We start from the raw sequence: 24,593 nt of genomic DNA, 5'->3' as shown, positions 1-24,593 counted from the left end.
GGCCAAACAGTGCTTCTTGACTTTTTATACAGCAAACAGAAAAAACCCCAACAAAACCAAAAAAAAGTTAATTCTTTTTTCTTTTTACCCTGAAGAGCTCGACAACACAAATCTCCAGGCACCACCACACAGTTCCACTGGAAGATCCTTCACTAGGTTTCATCCTTGGCGCCCCACCCTTGCGCCTCTGTGGGCACGCTGCCCGCCTGTCCATCTGTCTGTCCGTCCGGGGTATCCTCACGTCCGGATGACACCATTGCAGGGGGGGTGCTTGGGCAGGCAGGGCTCGTCGGGCAGCAGGTCATGTGAAAAGACCGAGTCATCCTCCAAGGAGCAGGTGCTGTGGGTGTCCTGGCCGGCTGGCGAGTACTGCTCGAAGGGCACCGAGAGGTCCAGGTACTCCTGCCGGGGCAACAGACCCATCAACGCTGGGTGTCACCCACCGGGTACCAAGTGACCCCTCCCCGCACCCACCCCACCACACTCACGTCGGTGGACGTCACGGTGAGGACCCTGTCGAGGTCTTCCACCAGCTGCTTGAAGGTGGGCCGCTGCGAGGGGACAGCGTGCCAGCACTCCCGCATGATCATGTACCTGCATGAGGGAAAAGGGACCGTCACCCGTGGTGGGGCTACTAAGGGGCACCCACCTGCCTGCCTTCCCACCCCCAAATTGTCCGAGAGAACAGCTATGGCCAACACAGCTCCAGCCACCACACTCCTTGTTACTGATCACCTCATGCCTGTCCACGCCTTGAAGCAGGAGGAAGAACTGTTCTAAAAAAACCCGTCCACCAGAGCTTTGCTCCCAACCGCCACCCACCAAACGAGGGCAGATGCGTTATGTCGCCCGGCAGTCATGGACTGAGCCAAAACATGTCGGGGTGGGTGAACCCACCTGCTGCCAGCCCCACAATCGCACAGTGGGGATGTCCCACCAGCCTGAACCGTGGCCTGGAGTGGCTCTTGGCTGCAGAGGGAAGGGGGAGTGAGGAGAGGAGGTCACCCCCCACCACGCACTCACAGGTCGTGGGTGCAGTTTGCGGGTTTGTCCATCCGATGGCCTTCCTTCAAGAGTTTGAAGAGTTCCTCAACGGGAATTCCCGGGTACGGAGACCCTCCCAAAGTGAAGATCTCCCATAGTAGCACTCCAAAAGACCAGCTGGAAACCAAAGAAAGATCTTTAAAATTCAATGAGTTTTTTTTCCAAGTCCCCTCCCAGATCCCCTCCCCCCGGCTCGGCTTTATTTCTGTGCAGCCATGCATAGCTAACAAAGTCATCAATAGCATGACTAATTGCCTAGGCCATTTTTACTAGTTACTTGGAGATCTCTGCTGATCCAACTCAATAGCAAAGAAATCCCAGGCACCAAGTCTGAAATTGAAATGAGCATTTAATCAGATAGGTGACAGCCCATCTATTACCCCCAGCTCTTTGTTAGGTCTTCCACCAGCTCCACTGAATGGAACAAATCAAATTATTCATGCACAGCTTCACTGAATTGCAGGCTTGGAACCACAGGCCACTAATTGTGCAAGCTGATACCAAAACTTGCTTGTTACAACACTCATTTCACTGGCCAAGCTGGGACAAAAATACCCCAACAAAAATCAGCAGAGCACTAATGTTACACCCTCCAGTCCCGCAGCTGTGCTCTGGTTAAAAGTCCTCTTCTTCAAAAATATCTTTTGCCTTCTTCATTTTCTTTTTGAAAACAGGGATTATCTGTCTCTGTTTTGCTTTCACACACGCTCACTCTCCCTGTTCTCTAGCTTTGATTTATCTGTCATGCCTGCTGCAGTATTACCTAAGCATGGAAACTATGATTTAAAATCAATAAAAGCTGAAGTATGTGAAAAATACAGAAATAGAAAAGATTCATTTGTCCAACTGCAAGTGGTGAGCCTCAGGGAGCAGGCAGGCTGGCAGCTGAATTACTGTAAAAATGCCATTACCAACCAAACATTGAAATAAAAAAGGCAGCGTGCGTGCTGAGCTACTTCAGCCCTTGAAAGTTCAGATGTGATACAGATTTACACCCAACGCAGGCTCCGCTGTTTGCTTACCGTGCAGAGGCACCAAAATGGACAAGACAGGATTAGGAAAAATAAAGGCAAACAAATGAAGCAGCAAAATTAATCCCAAAATATATTTGTTGAGTATTCACTGATCAACACTACTAAAAGCAGACAGAATATTTCAAGCTCATCTCATGTACTCAACTGAAGTGTAACTGTCTGGGGCAAAGCACGGAGGAAGCCAAGGGTGATGTTTTTTGCATGGATTTTTTTTTTTTCACAATTTTTTTTGACTGCGGGATGAATCTCCTCATCCTGTAAACTAGACAAGAAATAGTTGCCTGCCTTCCAATAATTTCGCAGCAGCTCACTAGAGATCCTCAGATGAAAGCAACTAGATAACGGTAAAATAAAGCCATGTGTGCAAAGCTGCAGCTTGGAATAGATTCATTTGCTTTTGCATCCCCAGGCACCCCAGCAGTGAACAAACCCTTCTCACACTTAGCAGTACGTTTTCCTTTAAGATACTATAGGTGGTGATTTCCCTGTCTTTTTTTTTTTTTTTTTTAAAGTGTGGTTATGCTTACACATCGCTCTGGTGAGTATAGACCCGGTCAAACAAGGCTTCTGGAGCCATCCACTTCACAGGCAGCCGACCCTGTAATTAGGAAGACAATGGGAACATCCTATCAGCATATTCCCCCAGCCACAACGGCACCATCTGAATCTTCTTTTCTAATCCAGTTTGAAACATTTTCATTAACAACCACATCTGCCTTCCCGGTCACTGGGCAAAGCAGTAGTGGCCACATATAAACAGATTAGAGCATTTGATCCCTGGATCTTTGCTGACAGTCTTTGCAGCAAATGCTCTCTGTAGAGGACTGTATTTCACTGCCAAGGCAGGTTTAAGGTAGAAGAGCACCTAAATCTTTGCATGGGAGCAGCCCCCACTGCTCATAAATGCAGCGAGCTCTGCAGCAGAGTATGGGACAACACCTCCCATCTCTTTGGTTGGAAAAGGCAATTTGACTCAAAGTCCAAGGGAAACTTCCAAGAGTGAAGGCAAGGGTCAGATCCTCTAAGAATCAAATCCTGATCCTGATGGAGGCTAAAGGAGAAGGCCTGATCCCGCATTTCCAGTGGAACATCCTACATCAGGTCATAAACACGGGCTGTCACATATGAGAAATATGAGACTATAAAGACTAGATTAATCATAATTATTCTGGCCCCTGGAGGGAATAAGAAAAGACTGTTTCACGTTTGAGGCATAATTTGGCTATGCGGGGACTCTGTCCTCCTCTGACCCACTGTCTCATGGTGCAGTACGCTAGAGATGGGACACAGGCAGGATGCACAAAAGGGATTATGCTCTCAGCTGTCCAGCACAGCTCAAACAGGGAAAAATCCACCTTATCTACAGTTAAAATTAATGTATGATTAAGAAATCCCAGCAATTAAGAAAGATTTCTAATATGATATTGGAAAGGATCAGTCTGGGCATGGTGGGCTTTGTAGGACTGCCTGGGCTTTTAGACCCCTTGCAGTCACAGGGCCCTCTGGTTCTGCAACGCCCCCAACCTCTTTCACTGCCATCTCCACACCCTCTTGTAGTTGCGGCTTTTGCTCAGAGCTCAACATCTGCTGCAGGGCTCTAAACCAAGACACAGGTCTTCTCTCCAGCCCTTCACTCTGAAATTAATCTCTACAGAAATCATAAACGACTCCAGGACTCAGCTCTTGGCTGGGACCATCTTCTCACCCTTGGCAGTGGAGCCAAGGAGCTCAGTTGTAAGAAGGAGAGAGAAACGCATGAAAGCCAGGTAGCCCCAGGTATACAAAAACTGACATTCCTCTGTCAATGGCTCTGGTGGGACAGAAGTTGGCTCCTCGGGAACTTCACTAACAGCAGTGGAGCGACTGGAAAGGGTCCCACTCTCCTATGGTAAAAACCTCGGTTTCTCTTAGTCCAAAGCCTCTTGACCAGAGCCAAGACCTCTCAACTGGCTGCTAGCACCAGCAGGATCTGTCAGGAAGAAAACGTACATTGGGTGGACTCCTTGGGCCATCCTATCTACAGCCCCTCTCAGGGTGAGGCTACTGGCACATTTCTTCCTCCTAAGCCCCTCTGGAAAGGGAGATGTGGGACAAGGGCCGCTTGCTGCAGGGACGACCAAGTTCCCTGCCAGAAGGAGAACTGCACGTGCTTGGCAGCTCTGTACTTACATTGGTGGTTTTCTTGTAATAGTCGATGTTGTGAACGTCTCTAGCGAGGCCAAAATCGGCTATTTTCATCACATTGTCTTCAGTGACTAACACGTTCCTGGCTGCCAAGTCGCGATGAATGCACTGTGAAAGGTGAGCAAGTCAATAAATAAGAGCTTGTTAGCCGCTCGCGCCTGGAACCAACAGCACCGTGTGGTTTATGAGCTGCTGTTTCATTGACTCCCAAGCTCATAAAGCTGCGGGCATGGCTTAACTACACACTTTCTGTGTCACTGCCCTGTCATGCATGCTCGGTGGGAGCCACCTCTTAGCAACACCTAATCGTCAGCCTCAGCGCTGACACAGCCACGCGTCTTTTCTCTCCAAAAGGGATGCATGGATGAGACAGCCAACCCTCCTCTTCTTTGAGTGCCTGCTAGGACGTGAAACTGTCTTTCTGCCCTGCTTCCTCCAGGAAGAGGAGTGCAGGCTGGTGTTCGAAAGAAAAAAATCCTCCAGTTAAGACATCCCCAATACATCCAAAACACATCATAATTGTTGGCTGAGAAAGAAGCTAAATTAGCCTGCACTGGGCAGAAAGGGAATTTAAAGCCACCACAACCACCCACCCTGAACCGCGGTCACAGGATGAACACATTTGACATCTAAAGCTGATCTTGCTCTTGCCATAGTGCTCCCTGCCCGCACAAAGAGGTCTCGTTGGCTGGTGCACAGTCTCGTAAACATGAAGCCTGATTCTCCACTTACGGATGTCAGGGTAAATCAGGACTAATCCCAGGGTATGATGTAAGCAAACGCAGCAGCTGGCTCAGTGCCAGCAAAGTGCTCCCCAGGGAGCATCCTGGGCACTGCCGTGCATCGAGCCAAATCCACCACCAGCTCTGCTCCCACCAAGCCTGCCCAAGCCTCAGGATCAGGCACCTGAAAGACAGTTACCTCTCTGAGTGGTAGAGGTTGAATTGGTGAGGACAGGCATCAAGTTCTGGGTCGCTTGTGCTTTTGCATGCATCTTTGGGGATGCTAATGGGCCTGCCGGTGACAGCAAGGGCTGTACAGCTACACGGCTCATGGATGCAGCCAGCATGTGGAAACTTTTGCATACAGATGAAGCCTCCCGCAAAAAACCCAAGAAACTTCATATGAAAAAATTTGGTCTCTAAAGGGAGAAGCCTGCAATGCTTTTCCTGACTCGTCCCACACACACACACACAGAGCCTGTGGACGCATGGGTCTGACTGATGCTTCTACCAAATGAAGCTTCTCAACTCACTTTCTGAGATGCCAGGTACTCCATGCCCCGGGCCACCTGGTAGGCACAGGAAACCAGGTCTTTAAATGTCAACTGCTCCTCGGGCAGCTTGCAGGTGTCAAAGGAATAGTCCATGCCAGGTGGGCGACGTGCCCTGAGGTATTCCCGCAAATTCCCCTTCGACGCGTATTCCACCAACACGTAGAGCGGTCCTGCAAGCGAGAGCACATCAGGATCCAGCAGAGTTACAGCTGACAAACCAAAATCTCATCTGGGTCACTTTGGGCAGCCAGTCAGTAATTACAGAGAAGGGACAGCCAAACCTGAGCCTCCCACAGCCCTGCCAGCAGTGGGCTGCTTTGCTACGTACCGTCCTGCGTGCAGGCGCCGAGGAGGTTAATAATGTTTTTATGCTTCCCAATCATTTTCATCATTTCCATCTCAGAGACCAGGTCGGAAAGGTCCTTGTCTGTGGCATCATCTGGAGAAAACAAGAGAGGAAAGCAAAAAAATGTCAGGAAGAAAGAAAGTGGTTTGTGAAGTAGTTAATTCAACTGCTGCATAGCCATATTGGGGTTTGATGGGGAAACAGTACTGAAAATATTGCAGTATTTGTTTTTATACTACTTTGGGAAGAAGAATCAAAATGCAAGCAAAAAACACTCTCTCAAAAAAGGAGAGAATTTTTGTTCAGGAAGAAGAAACAAATAGCTGGAGAGAAATGTTCATATGGAAATCAATAAAACTTTTCCTCTTCTGTTTCATCCTGATATATATTAAAGAACAAAAGTTAGTTTTGGTACCTGGCATCATTTTCCATTTTTGATTATTTCCCTCCCTCATCTCCAGTGGCAAAGATGTAAGGATGGAGGGAAGTCAGAGCTGGGAGACGGACTAGAGGAAGGAATGTATTTTTTGCATGGAAAGCTGTAAATTTTCTACAAAGATAGAAACACTCCCCCCATTATCAACAAAAGTAGAAAAACAGGGGAAAACTTCCCCAAATGAATGCTTTGGTTTGGAAAGATGGAAGTGTTCCTCCTTCAAAAAACAACTTCAGAATGGACTGAAGAAAATGTAAATTAAACGAATACTTTTCTGATAAGAAATATTATTTTTTCAAAGATGTCACCACATGTAACCTCAACCCCAGGCTGCTCACTGTTGGAACATCTGCCCCACTTGCTCCAGCTGAACTCCTCAGGGTGACTTTGTCTGCACCTTGTCTGTGGTTACTGTGCGTGGGGGGAGGATGGGAAACAGAGACTCATCGGGGGGTGCCCAGTGAATCCCACTTTGGCTTCCCTTTAAACTCTCAGGAGATTGTAATCGAGTTTCTTCAATGAAGAACTCCCCAAGAAGGATTCTATCAACCAAATTTCTGCAAACTCAACCTGAGCTTGTTGCATAAGCTTTTGCTAGAACAGGCAGCACTGGTTCCAGGAGGGGTAAGGAGTGGGCTGATTGATGGAGCTGGCTAGAAGTGAAGGGGGTTCCCCTTCTCAGGGATGCTCCCTTGGCAGAGAACTGGGTTAATTCCCATTCCCTCTTCCTGATGGGATTTGCACTTTTACCTGCTCTCCAAGGAGACAGCCCTCACCCCCAGGCTATGTGGGTGAAGGGGAAGAAAGGCTCTTCTTGCTTTCTTCTATTGTATCTGTTTGTATAAGAGACTTAAAAGAGAAGCAAAGAGAGGAAATCCCAGCACAATATACTGTTCTGCCCTCCGTAGACTCCCCATACCTTTTAACATCTTGACAGCAACTGTGATGGCCTTGTTTGGCTTGTCCTTATCAATCCCAATCGCTTCCGCCATCACCACTTGGCCAAAACACCCCTCGCCGAGCGGCTTCCCCAGGGTCAGGCTGGAGGGAGGAACAAGCAGGCACGTTAGAGGGTACTGGGGTGGTGACACTGCCAGCAGGCACAGGGACCCCGACCCATCTTCGGGTGACTGACCGAGAGCGTGCCAATTCCCACTTGGGATCAGGAGGCAGTTCTAGCTCAGAGACATTGGCCAGCATCGGCCCATCGCTGGAGGAGAGCCGCGTGATCCGGACCAGGGGCGTGTTGGAATTCATGGAAGAGTTGGACTCCAACGACACCTGCTTGGGTAGAGCAAATTAAGTGTTATTGCCAACTGTATTCCCAGTGCCTGAGATGGATTACTGAGGGTTTGAGCTATAATTGCCTACTGACACCTTTCTGGTAATTTCTAAAAGGAAAATCCCACCCTCCATCACCTCTCCCTCTATCCTTGCAGAAACACACTGATCTATACACCTGAGGTCACATTTTTAGCTGGTGGAAAAGAGGGACAGGTCAGTTAATGCCCTGCAGCAGGCAGGAGGTATACTCCGTCTATTTGCTCTGTGTGCATCTCCATAGCACGTACAGGTTATGGAGTGACTTCTCCGGTTCTGGCACTGGAAACGCCCACCATGAGCTTGCAGCCAAAGCCATGAAACCTCTATCCTTCCCTATGTGGTTTTTGCTCCTACCCCTCTCCAATTACGTGTGGTAGAGCATCTCTAACCACATGGAGGAAGAGGACCCTCTCCTACCTCCACGAGAACTGGTTCATATCACCAGTGACCCTCTGAAAGCAGGACCGAGCACAATTAAACATGCTCTTGCTCCCCAAATCCCCGCTTCACCAGGGAGACTGGACTAAACTGTTCCCCTGCAAGATGTGCTTTCTGTGGCATCCACAGCAGCGCTGCGAGCCCCTCTTGGACAAGGGCAACAGAAATGTGTCTGCTTGGGAGCTGCCACCGGCTACTGCTCCACCCGAACAGAAATGACAAAAGGGGTTAGACTCCTAGCCTGCAACCAATTTATGTTATGTCCCTCTTGGGCAATATTTTTCTGGTAGAACTTCTCACCTAGAGAGAAAACTTCAAGGAGACCAAAAAAAAAAAAAAAAAGAAAAAAGAAAAAAAAAGAGGGGTGACCATAGGGGGGAATAGGAATCTTGTATCTACTTTCTGTTACCTGTCTCTTGAGTGGAAATTTGGAGACTTTCTGTACAGTGGGGGTGTTCATGGCTTTTTTGTTTGGCATTTTCATCCTGCAGATAATCACAGCGACCAGCACCATGACGAAGACAACAAAGCCAGTGCCGTAACTGACAACGCCAGTGAACACTGAGCCTGAATCATCCATTTCCATGAGCTCCTCCGCTGCGGGGTGACAAGAGATGGCAGTCAGGACGGGGCAGGCAGCTGCCTGCACACAACTACACACACGCAGTGCAAAGAATTTGGGGAGGACTTGCTCATCTATGCCAATTTGCTGAGAGACTTCAGTGAGAGGACTCTCCTAAGCCAGTGGTTTTCCACCTGTGGCTGTACCTAAAACACTAGTGTGGTTTGCCTTTTGGGGGGTAATTTCACTGCCCTTTGATGCAACCCTGGGGTTTCTAAGAGCCTTTAGCCCACAGGTTGAAAACCACTGCTCTAGGCTGAAGGCATCTTCTTGCATCTGTGCTGTCCCTCTGATCCAGATCTTGCTTTCCCCGCACATCCACACTATGTAGCTGGATGCCTTGGATGTGGAAAGGCTGCAGGACTGGGGGTTTGCTGAACTTTGCCAATTTGGCTTCTCCAGCAACGATTTCCACTGGACCAGTGCCTGCCCTGAGGGACCAAGGGTCTCGAAGGGGACCCAGGGGTAAGGCATCACACAGGGAAAAAAGCCTCATGAGAGCAATCTGCATGATTATTTAATGAAAACTTAGTTCTGCTGGGAGGAGGCTGGAAGGTCTGGCCCAGAGAGGGGCTGAGCTGGGAGGGTGCTGGCATGAGCCCATCAGCAGTGGCTATCTGCTAGCAAGACTTTTATGGGACCAGCAAAGCTCAGCTGTGTTTCTCCCCTTGTTCCTTTCACGACAGGCACGCAGACCAGAGGAAAGGGCCATGGTGGGACTGGTTTTCTGTCCCCCAAAAGCATACTGGTATCAGAGGAACAGCCAGCAGTGGGAAACTTTATACTGAAGTCATGCCGGTGCGGTTAGCTCGCCAATGGCTCAGGTACATCACTGCTGCCCCAAAGCAGCGTCTTCAGCAAGCAGCAGGAGCTTTCCCTGGCAGCAGCAGGCTCCGTGTCAGGTCTTCGGTGGCTGTGTTCAGGGGGACACCGGGAAAGGGCTGTGGGTGACATTGGGGGCTGCACCAGCCTGTGTGCCAGCTGTGCAGGGCTGATCCTGACAAGCGGCCGTCTCCTCCTGCGAGGAAGGGTTACCAGAGCTCCCGGGATCAGCCACTAGGGTCGGTGCTGCAGCTCTGCTGTCTTGCCCTCTGCTCCATGTCTCTGCTCCCTGAGCGTGGGCAGGGGTTTACAAGCAGAGGTTCCCCAGACGGGCTGTATCCTGCACCCTCTCTGTGGGTAGTGCTGGGGGCCTGCTGCTGCACAGACAGCTGTCCTCCGCTGCCCCTGACTTCAATATGAAGTTCCACTTCAGGTTTTTGGGTGGGTTTTCTTCCTCTTTGCTTAAATAAGAGGTGTGAGTTCATACATTGTAAAAACAGCGTAACAGTCAGGTAAGACAGTATTAGGAGATTCTCAAAATAACAGAGACATTAGTCTTCTAACCAAAGGAAATGATTTCTCATCCAGTGGATGGCAGAAGCAGAAATAGGATCAGATCAGCTATTATAGAGCTAGCAAATAAACAGAGAAAAGACCAGCAGATCCCACTGGCAGCAGGGCTGGGCGTGGAGGAGACCTTCTTGAGCCCCAGTAAAAGCGATTACATCCAAATCACCCACATAGATAAAGTCAAGATTAGAAATGCCAAAGTTTCCGGTTCCTAAACACATCCTGAGATGGATGTGCTGTGAGATGGACCCAAATGTGGTCTATGACTGGGTGAGCCAAAGTGGGGTGTATAGGATTTTGGGTGCCCTTTCAGTAAGGGTCTACTGAACACACTCCAGGTCTGCTCCTGCACTCTCTGTGAGGCACAGTAACCAGGAGATACAATACGAATATTGCTGGTACTTTCCTGGACTGTGCTCAAGCCTGCCCTGTAGCCAGAGGCAGATTCTGCAGGTGACGGGACAGCAGAGCCTCATTCCCTTCTTCTGGAGGGCAGACCCCTCTGTTGCATATTCTGCACTGGCTCCATTGTCAATGAGAGCTTTGCACATGAAAGGACCAAAAAATTGGGGTCACTCTGGCCTCAGGTTTCAAGCCCACTGCAGCTTTCATCGATCCCAGCTGGAGCAGGCAGCAGGCAATGCCCCTGGGAGCCAGGACTCCTGGGCTCTCTCTACAGATGACTCTCCTCAACCTTCTGTTTAAGATCACTATCTTGGCCTGTTCATCCGTGAAGCGGAAATAATGCTACAGGCAAGGAAGGGTGTGCTCACAACAACCACTTACACATCTAATTTTAGGTTAAGATATGAGGTTAGACAGAAAGGTTCCTTCATAAGATGATCCACAGTCCATGTCCAATTTAGGTGCCCTGGATCATCTGATGGGGAGGTTTCCTTCTCCCACTGACAGTGTAAGAAGACAAAGCTCCTAATTTTGGCACTTATCAGTCTCCTAACAAAGAGGCTGTGAATACCAACTTGTTACGTAGACAAAAAAAAAAAAAAAAGATACTGGACACTTTGTATCATTAATGCAAAAATAATTTAAATCTTGAAATGCAATGCAAAAAGTGTCAGCTGTGAACAGGCAACAGAGGTCTCCTGCTGTGCAGATTTACCACCAACACAGCAAATCCCAAGGGGAGCCCTCCCCGGATAATGCACCCCCTTCCAAGAAAAGGGCGGTCTGCAGGAACTTGGCATTTCTAAAGAAAAACGTCAAGGCACCCTGGAGAAGGAAAGAGAGGCCAGCACAGAAGGAAATACCTGGTAGCACCGTCAGCCAAGCAGAGTGATGTGAGAACCCAATAGAATTCCCTGCGAGACAAGTATATTCCCCAGCATCCTCAAAAGTAACATTTCGCAAGTACAGAATCTCTAGCTCCTTATCCGTTGTGTTAACACCTGCCGTCTATGGGGAAAAAAAACACACACATATAGAAAGAGGGAAAACAGAGAATAAGCCACATTCCCAGCAAGTGTGAGGACACCACAGGCAAATTTCAAAAGCAGATTAAGGTGTTTTTTTTTTTTTTCCAATGGCCCATCTTCCACATTTATTTATTCATTCCCCTCTGCAACCTGCAGTCAAAAGCAAAAAAAAAAAAAAGTTCCCTTCACCAGGTTCTTACTCTGTCCCACTAAAGAAGCATGCAAGCAAAAGCATCCAAATGAAAAATTGCCCCCACAATATGACTGACTCTCAGTTAGTAGGGTGAGTACAGACGGGGGGAAAGAAAGATGGCAAAGGAGGAGAGGAAAGACAGAAAGAAAGGAGAAAGGAGGGGAGATGTAGTGGGGAAAGACTCAAGTGCTGATCGGAGGAACATACAAATATTTTGATTCATTAGGTGATGAAAAAATACAGAATTTTAGAATTTTTTAGAATTTTTTCAGAGTGGGCATCTCAGAACCATATATTCATTACATGGCCCTTGATGCTGTAACGTAACTCTTGATGATCACAAGAAGAGCTTTCCTGCAGTAGCACTGAGCAACACAGCAGCCAAACCATCCAGGCTGGAGTCAAACCCCAGAGCCCAGGAGATTGCTGCCACTCTCTATTTAATGTTTGCTTGCATGAGCCAATGTTGATATTTATTTCTCCATTACTCCTCCAAGGGACAGAAATCTGTGTACTGATTACATCAGTTTTACAGGTGAAAATCTTGAAACAGCTTGGTTTTCCAGAGCTTTGAACGTCACAGGTCATTAACATGCAATTTTGTTATCAGCACTCAATTGTAAGGAAGGGAAAGGAATAAAAGTGTGAAGAGTTGATAGCAAAATTTGACAGTCATTTTATTGTGGGAATTTTTCCATGGCAATTGCTGTATAGGTGTTACATTCTTGTAAAAAAAAAAAAATTAGCAAGAAAATAAGATAAAGCCATTCAGCGTCAGTTGACAGGGTATAATACAAAATGAATAGTAATTTTAATCACTAGCTTCTTAAAAATGTTATAGCTCATTCTTGCGGTTGCCAGGGCCTTGGGACAGAGTCTGTGGTTTACCTGGTTTTGGTTTGCGAATGTGGAGCCAAAATGGTTTTTCGGCTATGCCTACGAAATTGTTGGCTCTACACAGATATTCTCCTTCATCTTGTTCTGTCACATTGAACAGATTTAGGTTAGCATCGGCTTCAGCGTTTTTACTGATCCAAGACTGCAGGAATAGACAGAAACCTGAACTTCAGTAAACCAAACAATACCTCCATCACACCTATATTAGCTAGGATTGACTGTTCATGGCTATTTTATTTTTGGCTGTTGTACCATCCCCGTCTCACCCAGTGGTGAGAGACCTAACCCAGGATCTGGGTGAAGAAGAGAAGTTGCATTTGGCCCCCAAATCACATGCAGGTGAACTCCCTTCACTAGTGGCACAACACGCGATTTCTTTTTTAAAACAGGCCAATTTCCCACTTCTCCATCTGACAGCAATCAAAGGCCCTATGGCTTCTTAATAACCCTGCAGACAGGAGCACCAGAGAAAGGGCTTAAGCAGAGATTTGTGTTTGCAACCCGGCTCAGCAAATACTGTTTCAATTATCAGATTCCAAAATAGAATTTGGAAATAAAATATAAGCAGTGGCGGTCTGAAACTCGCTGCTGACTTTGCCTTTCAGAAATTAGCTGTAATTTTTTCCACTGCTTATAGGAGCCTCTTCTTTACTAAATAAAGTGGTGCATACAAATCAGACAAACTTCAGACTGTTAAGCCAGGGTTTTATTTCTATTCTTCCACGCTGTCACAACAGCACTTCAGTTTGTTTCCTACACAGTTGTTTTTATTTTGGTTGAAAATGCACAACCATTTTGGGTGGCCCTAGAAGTAGCCTAGGGAAAGTCTAGAAAAAATATCAGCTTCAGTTCTGGAAACGAAAATAAAACAACTGGTCTTTTCATTTTTTGGTCTTACGCTCTCCAGCCCAGTCTCGGTGCCTTTGATTTCAAGGCCTGATCCTGCCAGTATGACTGGCAGCCCCTTAAAATCAACAGGGCTGCCAGATCCGAGAGGTTATTAGGAGCTGAACCCAGAGGTGGCATCAGAGAGGAGCCCCAACGTCCATGTCTGATGACAAACACCACTGGTTTTGACCTGATCTCATCTCTACGGCTTATGTGCTGGCAAGCTTGTCTGTCCTGACTAGCGGGGAAACGTGCCCGCCTGCTGTTGCTGCCTTGTGTATAACGGAACTGGGCATGTTTCAATGCAGAACATACAATTTAGCCTTTGACAAAGCTTGGGCACAGTGTTGCCAGCCCCAGCTCCCTAACTGGAATGCATTTAGTGTTCTTCTGCAAAGAAAAAGGGGTTTCCTTTGATCACAAATTAGACCAGGCTTTCAGGAATTGATGCAGGTGATGGCTTGGTTTTGTCAGGCTGTTTAAAAAATGGGTTGAAAATACAGCATTCAACTTATCCATCTGGACTGGGGTGGGTTTTGACCCCCCCATTCAGATGTGAGGAGGGAATTTCATATGCTGGGCACCTCTCCTTCCCCCTCACTCTGATGGAGACCGAACAGTCCCCATCTACAAACTGCCCCATAGCAGCTTCTACACTTCACAAAATCTCTTGAAAGCAGGAGGGAAGGGCAGGCTGATAAAAAAGCCTTATCTCCCTGCAAGCACCACAGCACTGGGCTGCTGTAGAGAGAGCCTTTTCTAAAGCAGCTGTGGGCAGGGGAGGGCTGTTAGCAGCACCCTGCTCCTGCAGCACGGCCAGGATGCTGGGTCAAAGCAACAGCACCACGTGGCACAAGAGGGACGAGTCCATAAAGCCAAAAGACTGGCCCCAAGATGACAGTGAGATCATTTTATCAGATCCTTATTTTTAAAAAACAAGCACGCACACATTTGAAAAAAAAATCCCTGCAAAGCTGGGCCTGACACAGCTCCACGGAGGCCCAGTGCTGGCGCACAAAAGATGCATCCCAAAATGGAAACGCTCTGTGCCCCAGTGCTGATGCCGGCATTAATACAATTCAAAGCATTCCTGATCAACCAGAAGTAGTAAATAGACGTGTGCTGGTCCTATTAAGAAAAAAAAAAAAATAAAACCAAACAAAACTTGGGCTTTCAAACGCCTGCCTGTGCTCCCCTTCGAGGAATGTGGAGCCTTTGCCGTCCACAGAAGAGAAGGTATTTGGCAATTCTAATTACCTAGCCACCCCGGTGCCGCTCCAATTTAATTTTAAAACACTATTTATACGAACTATTTATATATTCTTTGCCACGGCAAAATGGGAGCTTGTGCTTGTGACACAAGGCACTGTTCGCAGCAGCTCTGCAAACTTCCAAAAGGTAGCACTTTATCCCACGGGGACCACACACGGAGCTCAGAGACTATGCTAGATGGTATGTGACACAGCCAGCTATTCAGAGCTTGGTACTGGGCTGTGAAACCAGGGGGAAATTCAAATATGCATAATTCAAACACATTTGGAGAGCCAGTGAGAAAATAAGAAGTTTTATCAACTCGCAAGAAGCGCGTGGTGCCAATCCTGAAGAACTGTCTCCAACCATTTCTTCCAACCAATCTGTTATTTCAATCTGTGTAATTATTTCCAGGGTCTCTGGCTTTTATTATCATGTATCTGGCTGAGTTACAGTTTTGTAAATGCTGTCTGATAAGTGAGGTTTTTTTAAAACTTCATACAAAGAGAAGAGGGGTGTGAGCAGCAGGATGTGCACGGGGGATGTCCACGCACAGGACAGCCCTTGGCTTTAAACTGCAGGGACAAAATCTGCTTTCAACTATAACTGCAGAGCCAGAGAAACTCAATTTGGCCCTACACATTTTAATAAACACCAGCACAGGATGCCTTTAATTATTAAAAGAAAAGAAAAGGTATCTAAAAGTCCAATGTCCTTTTCACTCTCTATTCTCTACTTTCTATATTTACATAGGTTGGAGGGGAAACCAGACCCACTGGCTTTATTCTGGCTGTAATCTGGAAATTCCCTTTCAAGAAAGCACTTTAGCAAAGTCAATTCTTACTGAGTGAGTTTTTGCTCAATTAAAAAAAAGGCTTTCCTGAGCATGGATAATAGCAATGCTCACAAACGTTAGTGGCTGGATCAAGACTATCTTGGCTCTCAGGTGCTGGTAGTTCAGCATTATTTAGTATGTGAATGCTGCAGTGTGTTTACTTAGAAAACTAAGGAATGTGTTTTAGTTGGGAGCCTTTTATTTTAATAAGTCCTGAAAAAACTTCTTTTGAAGCTGTAAAAGGTTATTTTTACAATTTTAGGTCAAATGCAATCTGACAGCTTCTCTTTTATTACACTGCATTTCTCACAGTTGCCTCAGCTCTTACAACTGCTTTGCTTATCTGTGCCACTACAGTAGTTGTGTTATCTCTGGCAAACAGAAGAGCCTGGAACACCATCTTTAGGGCATTTTTGCTGTACCCCCTCCAAAAAAGCAAAGTATTCCACCATGTGGGCTTAAAGGAAAGAACAATCCCAACAGCTGTCCTTGCCTTGTTCTTGTGACTTTTTTCCTATAGACACAAAACAATTACAGAACATGAGACCTCGAGCTTATTAAAAATCTGATTTAAATAATGACTACCCTTCTAGGAATGGTCGCATTGAACATATTCTGTTGGGAGTTTCTGGTTCGCATTGCACTGCTAGCCTAGGGCTTATTTATAAACATGTAAATAAAGTTTATGGCTTCCATCAACAGCAAGCACCTTTACTCAGTGCTGATCTCTCTTGCCATGAGTACAGCAGTGGGTTTTTTTGAGGGCCATCCCCACAACAGAGCTGCCGTTTCTGTAACACCGAGACCAAGGCAGAGGAAGGACTGCCCTGAGTGTGAGAAGAAGGAGCGTGTACCAACCTTCAGCACTGTGACATATGGTGTCCCATCGGGTCCATATTTGCTGCCGTTGACTTCCACATGTTTCAGCCACTGGATGTGAGGCTGCGCATCGCTGTAGACCTTGCAGTGAAACTCCACATTGCTCCCTACCACCACGGTCTGGTTGGCAGGGAGCCCTGCTTGCAGGATTGGTCGGTGGGGCGACCTTTCTGAAAAACAGAAAACAGAGGGAAATCCTAATTTACTTGTCCTTCTTCCAGCAAGGATACTCCTCTGAACCCTTCATCTCCTGGCTTTTCAGCAGAATGGGTGCAGACTGGGATTGTTCCTCCAGGTGTCCTGGCCACCGATCTACCCAGTGCTTCTCAAGCCAAACGGGGAAGAACCCCCTGGGAACAGAGGAGGCATCTCAGCCCTGCCATTCCTTCTCTGGCCCCTCTGTAGACAAGCCAAGTAATTTATTGATCACAGATCCAAGGCTGAATTGTTGGCCAAAAGGAAGCTTGTTGTTCGTTTTAGAAGACACATGATCCAGCACTTTGGGAAAGAAACCAAGCTCCTGCTTCCCATATTCCATCACACGCCTGTTCAACATCACCACAGATCAGCTGTTGAGGAAAACAGTGAAATCTCACCTAATACATCAAGCTGGTATGTGTGCCTAATGTTGCCGTATTTGTTCTCCACAACACAGGTGTAATTTCCTCGATCTGACGGCACAACGCTCTCCATCACCAAGCTCCACTGCTGGTGTCGCAACTAGAAGAAGAAATCAAACCATCAAGCTCATGGTTGAGTACCATCATTACCAGGCCCCTGAAATCAGTGAATGATCAGTGAGCTTCTACACACGTGGCCAGCACAAATGGACCCCAGAGTAGGCCTGAACAACACGAGGACCCATTTCAAGGGTCATTAAAGCCTTAATGTGAAAAGGAATTAAGACCGGTGCAGGAACAGTGCAACACAATGTGATATTCTGAGATTGCAGTGGGGACTTGTAGATGCTTCCGCAATAACAACAATAATGAAACCAGCTGACAGCTGAATGTGCCACCTCTCATTAGAGCAACCACTTCAGAAGGCATCAGCTAAGATAACTCCAATCTGCTGGTCCCCTCTGCCAGACCATGCTGGTCCAGAGACTCTGTTAGCTCAAAATACTGTAGTCACATCTGAAGATCTTTACTAACTGCTACATATAGCCCACAGGATGACTACAAACAATAAAAATCATACTTCCTAGCCCATCTATAATATATTTTAAAAACGTGTGCTGTAGAGGCAACAGGTCATGGCATCTGTCTGAACTGAAATGGGTGTCTACAACTGAGTTAGTCCCCTAAATTCCCTGTAAAAAACAGGGAAAAAAATGCCCAGCCTTAAATCTGGTCCCTAGAATGCCTGGTCAGCTCTTCCTTTTTGGCACTAAGTTTTATACTATTTGGTTGTCTGGATGTGGCTCATGTTCAGAGTTGTTGGCTGTTCAAGTAGCAGAAGGGAAGGCACAATCCGTGTCTCCACCTTGACCTGTTGCCCTGTGATCCCAGCTAGAACGTTTGTTTCTAATGAGTATAAAGGAAATAACAGATATGAAAAGCAAATCTTGAATTAATACAGAAAGCAACCAACAGTAACAAAGATGACTTCAGGATGCATAGTGTATGAAAACTCTCCAAATCTCGGGATATTAATTTGATGCCTTCTGCTGCCCAAAGCAGAACATTTAACTTTATTAAACATTTTGAAGGTGACTCCAAGGACACAGAAGCAGGAGATTACAATAATGCTGCACTACAGAATGTCAAGGGCTGATGGAAAAAACAAGGGCATAATTGCTCCTGGAGGTTTCTTGCTGCAGCAGGTGAACTCAAATATGAAGTCATTTAACCTCTTTTGCTACACGTAAATTGCATCCACATGCTTTCCTTTAAAGGGCCAAGTTGCAATTAAAGCCAGAATTTTGCAGAGAGCAGGTTTAAAGTCATAGGACTAGACAGCTTAGTTGCAAGATAAGCAAGCAAAAGTCATTTGAACAAAGCTTTGTAGATCTCTACATCCCCGAGAACAGCACTGCTGAGCACCCCGCTTTTCAGAGACCGCTGAATACAGCATTCCCTTTCATTTCAGCTTATAGGTAACAGGAGGCTGTGGCTAAACAGTCCGTACAGAAATCTCAGTTGTTGCAGATGTCTGTCTGGTCAGGTCCAACTACACCCTCTGCCCACTCAGGACAGCACAGATGGAGCTCAATGCACAACCAACACTGTACCTTTTGTAAAGCATCTCTGTAACAACAGTGCGGCAATTACAGGGTAAGAGGAGCTCTGAGAACAGAGAACCTGGACCCCAAGCTCACAGCTGAACATACCAGACTGTCAAGGAAGTTTCAATGCAAATTTGTGGCTGCTCAGTGGCTCATTTCCATACTGGCTTGTCTCATAGTTGTGTCTGAAGATTTCTTTTAATCCACTTTTTGGCATTGCAAAGCATTTGCATCTGGCAAACCTAGGAGCTGCTCCAAGGAAATGGGGCTTCAGGTACATGGACGTCTCCCTAGCCTGACCTGTATTATAAAATCAGGTCCAAATGAGCTGTTTTACTTAGGGTGCACTTTCAAAGACACTTTTATGACACTTTCAAAGCACTTCTCTTTGTCAGGGTTGTGATGAGGACTTTGGTCTCTGAACAGAGAGCAGAATCTGGGGGGCACAGACTCATGGGGCAGAACTTGTTTGGAAGCTCTTCTAGAAGCAACAATTTTTTTTTTTTTTAGGTTGAGACTGGTGTCTAGATTTAAAGAATAATAAAAAAGGGATGTTTCCAAGTTAGGATAGTCACCGTACTCGATAAAACACTAGAAACACAAAGTGACTTAGTGCAGGCATTAATCAAGTGGGTGAGATACTGGAAATCCCTCTGGTTTATTTGGTGTTGTCATTCTTGGCTCCTCGTGAAACAAACAGTTGCAGACACACTTGGAACCTCAGTCCCTGTTTGCCAGACTGGTATGCAAGTCAGTGCAATGGTCTGGGGAAGGGATAATCCTCTGTCTCCCCTCCCCCTCCATCTTCCCTTCTAGGGTCATTTAACACGCACAGGCTTACCATATTAGAGATTCCAACAAGGATTTAACCATTAATGCTCTTTGGGAAATTTCATATGATAAGTCATATGAATTTCTTTTCCCTACCAGTTAAGGATGAACTGTAACAAAGCTAGGTTAGCCTGGACTTCAAGTTTTCAACACTCGCCCGTCTCTCTTGCAGACTTTACACCGGGCAATCACACGGGATCTAAATGCCATTTGCAAGAGAGAGAAGTGGAAGAGTGGTCAGCTTTCATGTGCTGACCGCAGACCTTTCACAATCAACGTTTAAACTCTTCCACAGAATGAAAACAAATGAGAACATTCCCAGCTCAAGGATTTCAGGGTTAAGACCAGATCTCGAGATGAAGTAAGCCAACCAAACTCTGCCAGCTCTGGATCTTGCCCATTCTTTTCAAGCTGCCTAATCCTGTTATGAAGTTAATTTGTAACAGGGAATTTAAATCTTAAATACATGAGATACTGAGCTGGTTTTCAATCTCTTTTTCTGGTTCAAATCTCAGCTGATATCTATCAGTATATTTATAGTGGATGAGATTTACATTAGAGTACTCACATCTAACCCCCTCTTGAGCAAAAGCAAGCACATAAGGGAAGGAAAATTACAGAGAGAGAAAGATGTCTTTATACAAGGAAAGGGACAAAAGAACTACACCTAGACAGATAGAGAGCTTAAACCAATCTTGCTGTAATTGGCCTGACATTGCCTTCAATAGCTCTTTAACCATCAGCTTGTTGCTGGAAGGTGCCCCTAGAGAAACAAAGTGCAGTGATGCCAACCACTCACTACGGTGCTGCAGAAGATAAAACTTGTCAATTTAAACTCAAGGGTAGATTAAAACCACTGGGAAGTGGGTAGAGGAATTGCTTTCAGCTTTAGATTTCACTCTGCAAGCATAATTTAGTGCAGCTGATGTCACATAGTTTTGTAAAAAGCCATTCGAATGGCACATGCAAGCCTCAAAACACTTCATGATGATCCTTACAGCCTGCAATTACTAAAAGACATTTGTGCCTTGTGAATGTCATCTGCTCTAAGGCTGTTTACCCACAGGAGTTGCTTCCCCACTTCTTTTACCTCTTTAACTTTTCAGAAAGTCTAAACCTGAGCGTGTCCTCAGCCTTGTCTGGGCTGGAGTAGGGACAGGACTGAGGAGGGAGCTTCAAAGGCTCCACTGAAGCAATCACAAAAGGCTCTTTCAGGAACCGGTCTGAGCTAACAGGAAAGAAACAGCCCAAAACTGTGGGGAAGGAAGAGAAGCAATCACAAAAGGCTCTTTCAGGAACTGGTCTGAGCTAACAGGAAAGAAACAGCCTAAAACTGTGGGGAAGGAAGATTTTTTTTTTAATCCTTTTCTGGTTTCTGGAGCCCGGCACACTTTGCATGCCTAGCCCCCTTTCAGAAGGCTACAGATGTGGTAGGCATCAGCATGCAGCTATTCAGAGTGCTGATGAAGGTTCCTTTCCTAAAAATCACCTTCTCTCCTTAGCAGTAGCCCAGGGATATGCCAGGGCTGGCAGAGTACAGGCAGAAATCGTGCTCCAGAGTCCTTCCTGCTACACCGATTTTGCTGTAATCAGCTGCTGCCAGTTTTATTTTCCTCAAATAAAAGCAGAAGGGAACCTGACTGTGACCTCAAGGGGACAAAGTAATAGCAACAACAAAACCAGAGCAGCTGATTTTCCTGTTAAAATCCTGCCATAATTCATCATATACAGTGGCACAGAAACTTCTGGCTAATTAAATCATTTGAGCGTAGTGGTTTTTTGTGTCCCTTAACTCCATCTATAAACACAAGCCAGAGCCTTTTCCAGAACACCTTATGGTAGAAAGGAAGGAAGGAGAAGAAAGCGGCCAAGGAGCAGATGCTATTACTCTGGCTACAAGGAAACCCAACACTTGACCAAGGGTCAGTGATTTATACCACAAGAATGTTAATGACCATCAGCACGATGGTCCAGCTCTTTGGTGAGGTTCTTCCTACACCTTCAAAGGAGACAGAGTCACTTTTCCTTGAAAGCTGGGAGTAGCTACGGCTGAGTCTAACACATCTCAAAGCACTGGGCTGATCTCCAGAAATTAGGACAGAAGTTTTTGTTCCTGCTTTCTCATCACTCTCCACAGGGCAACCATAAACCCAGCCTCATTTTTACCTAGTCCCTAAAGGACCACTATAGACAAACCCAGAGGGAATTAGCCCTCAATCCCAAGGGACAGCAGCCCTTTTCAACACTTTGGTGTCAAGCAATTTCTAAGGCTGCCCGAAACACCCCCAATTCCATGCAGTCGAGACTGTGCTCTTACATGTACCAATGTTAATCACTGCAAAACACAATTTTCTACAGTAGGTAGAAAACTCCTGATGAAAAGAGAGATCCAAAACAAAGCCTTACCTTGATGCCCCCAATCCTATGCTCTCCCTTGAACTCCTTGCCGTTTTTCAGCCAGTAGATGGAAGGAGTTGGGTTTCCACCCGCCGGACATCGGAAGCGAACGGTGTTGGCGGCGGGAACTGCTAGCAGCTTCTTATCCATCTTATCTGGCCGGGTCCAGAAGGGGACACCTGAGAAAGGAAAGGCCAAGTTGAACAGGCCCATTTCTGCCGCGAAGGATATCAGCTGGGGAGCAGATGCATTCGAGGAGGCTTTGGCATGTGCAGAGTGACAGTTAAATTGCTACCTGCTGCAGTTAAGATAAATGACACAGAACTGCTTTCCAGCTAAATGACTCTCATAGACGTAGACAGGGTGTTTGCATTTTAGCTTTGTGATGAAAGGTTCATGACCAGGTTCTTGTCTCGGTAATGCCAGCATAAATCTAGAGTAGCTGCTTTTAAATCAACAGGGAGAGCTATCCCAGATCAGGATGAGAATCTGGCCTCAGTGTGTAAAAAGACACAGATGTACCTTTGGGATAATAGTAGCCAAGAAACATGAACAGCAGAAAGATGTTGGAACCGTAAAAAAATGTTGATGGGCCAGCAAGGGAGCAGAGAAAAAGTGTTAGCTGAGTGCACTGGAAAATTTTGCTTCTCAGCGAGCACAAATGTAGTGTAGCCTCCTTAAGGAGGAAAGGAAAGGAAGAAAAAAAAAAAGCCAGTGCCAAACTGGTTTATCATGTTTATGTTCTTTAAGTACAAGTGATTTTAGTTTTAAAGATTCATGTTACCTTTGAACACGGATAAGTTTTAAAACACCAGTGTTAGCATGAGATACTTTTTATAATCTGCCTGGAGTACAGCGATGTTTCTTGGCTGCGTTACAAACATTACATATTAGCTCCAAATTAAGGCAGCAGCGGCAGCAAACTCATTATACCAGGAAGAAAGAAAGGGAAAGTTTTCTAAAAAAGCCTCCCAAGCTTTCGTTTCTGTTTAAGGACACACTGCGGAGCTGCACGTGGGGTGCTTCCCCAACCATGCCAGGGGCCACGTCCAGCCCCGCCAGCTCCGTGCTCCACACCGAGGCCACAGGGAGATGGAGACAGACAGCATTTGGGCTGCAAGATAGCAAGAGGAGGCCAAGGAGTGTAACTGGCACCTCCTCCAGATGGGAAGGAAGCACCCACAGGCACAGAGTACCCAAACCCACAGAGACCTCTGTGCTTCTGGCCAAGACAAACTGAAGGTGCCAGTCCTTCAAGAACTGTCTTGGAGAACATGTTGGCCACCAAAGCTGCCTAAAACACATTGCTGCTGGCCTCCCCCGCAGCAATGACGATGCTCAGAAACACCACCCAGCCTCACAGCCCCACAGCCCCACCTCAGCGCTGCTCTGAAGCCTCTGAAACCCCCTTTCCCTTAAGGACAAGGGTATACAAAATTCTCCCTCTTGTTGCATCCCTCTGAGATGCACCCGAGCTCCTCCCTTTCTCCAGCACTCCCCAATGTACTGAGCCCCAATGTGTTTGGCTCCAGGAGAGCCATCTCGTTGCAAGTCCAGGTAAGTCAGTGGTGATCCCACCTTGGTCCAAGTCCACAGTGTCCCCCATGCAGGCTCCCTGCTGCATTTCAGCTCCAGGGATTCTGCAGGCAAGGTCATACAGCTCATACAAGGCAATCCATGCACCCGCTGATTTTTAGCCTCAGTAATGCTGTCCTGGAGTTGAAATCCAGTATTGAGGGCTTGCATGTGCCCTCAGAGTGCCTTGCACAACACGCCGCGATGCCTATCAGAGTCAGCTCCGCGTATCAAAGGGATCTGGTGCTCACCCATGCTGCGAACACCTTGGTTTTTAAACAACGAAACTGCTTAAGGGCCTTTTCTTGCCGGGATGGCACCGGAGCAGGAGTACGGCTGGCACAAACAAAAGCAAAAGGAACAATCCCTGCAATTCCCATGCTCCTGCAAAATCCCTGCTACAAATTTTGCAGGATAAAAACACAGCATATCCAGGAGAGGCCTCAAACGCTACTCAATAACGTGGGCTGAAGTGGGACATCATGTAGACATCCGCCTTGCAACATCTGATCTTAGAAAAACAGTAGAACTGCACAAAAAAGGGCAATACAAAAAAAAAAAATGTTTGAAGAGTGGGTGCAACCCCTAAAGGAAGAGCAGGTCTTGATAGTAAAGGAAGATGCTGCTACCTTGTGTGTTGGGAAGGGCAGACACCAAGCGAAGGCTGGGCACAAGCCCAGGCAGCAGCAGGGGGTGAGTCTGGAAGGGAATGGTTGGGGAGGTGTTGGGAAGGCTGAAGAGGAAGGAACTGCAGAAACCATGATGGGAGACATCTGGTCCTTGATTTCCGAACCATGGGCTATTTTCTGGCCGAACGCTTCCTTTTGGCAATCCACGCTGATCTCCTGGGGACTTTACAGGAGGTTAACAGGGCTACGGGGGAGAGTTCAGGGAAAGGCCAGGAACGGATGGATAAGTCCCCCTTCGCTGCCACCAAGAAGAACAGCCAAATAATCTGCAGTTTGGTGTTTGATTAACATATCTGCCTACAATAAATCCCAGTTTACGGCATCAGTGACACTCACCCGGACACAGGGGTGTAACTAGGTCACATGGCTGCCTTGCCAGGACCGGGCTCCTCCTTGTGCTGCT

At 46.7% G+C, this 24,593-nt stretch overlaps 1 protein-coding gene across 1 annotated transcript in view; it reads right to left on the bottom strand.

Annotated features, from left to right (window-relative positions):
* Positions 1 to 229: 229 nt before the first annotated feature.
* Positions 230 to 24,593, bottom strand: part of FGFR3 (fibroblast growth factor receptor 3) — a gene marked incomplete at its 5' end in the record, with an annotated part of 32,588 nt that continues 8,224 nt past the window's right edge. Inside the window, 14 exons of the mRNA XM_010077084.1 lie at positions 230 to 402; positions 489 to 594; positions 1,024 to 1,161; positions 2,606 to 2,676; positions 4,248 to 4,370; positions 5,518 to 5,708; positions 5,867 to 5,977; positions 7,240 to 7,361; positions 7,456 to 7,601; positions 8,491 to 8,678; positions 12,610 to 12,760; positions 16,451 to 16,641; positions 17,068 to 17,191; positions 21,936 to 22,105. Coding sequence (XP_010075386.1) covers positions 238 to 402; positions 489 to 594; positions 1,024 to 1,161; positions 2,606 to 2,676; positions 4,248 to 4,370; positions 5,518 to 5,708; positions 5,867 to 5,977; positions 7,240 to 7,361; positions 7,456 to 7,601; positions 8,491 to 8,678; positions 12,610 to 12,760; positions 16,451 to 16,641; positions 17,068 to 17,191; positions 21,936 to 22,105 — 1,997 coding nt within the window. The remainder of the gene's footprint in view (positions 403 to 488; positions 595 to 1,023; positions 1,162 to 2,605; positions 2,677 to 4,247; positions 4,371 to 5,517; positions 5,709 to 5,866; positions 5,978 to 7,239; positions 7,362 to 7,455; positions 7,602 to 8,490; positions 8,679 to 12,609; positions 12,761 to 16,450; positions 16,642 to 17,067; positions 17,192 to 21,935; positions 22,106 to 24,593) is intronic.

This window comes from Pterocles gutturalis, unplaced genomic scaffold (genome assembly GCF_000699245.1).
Source record: "Pterocles gutturalis isolate BGI_N339 unplaced genomic scaffold, ASM69924v1 scaffold20303, whole genome shotgun sequence".
NCBI lineage: Eukaryota > Metazoa > Chordata > Aves > Pterocliformes > Pteroclidae > Pterocles > Pterocles gutturalis.
This window is presented reverse-complemented; position numbering and strand designations above follow the sequence as displayed.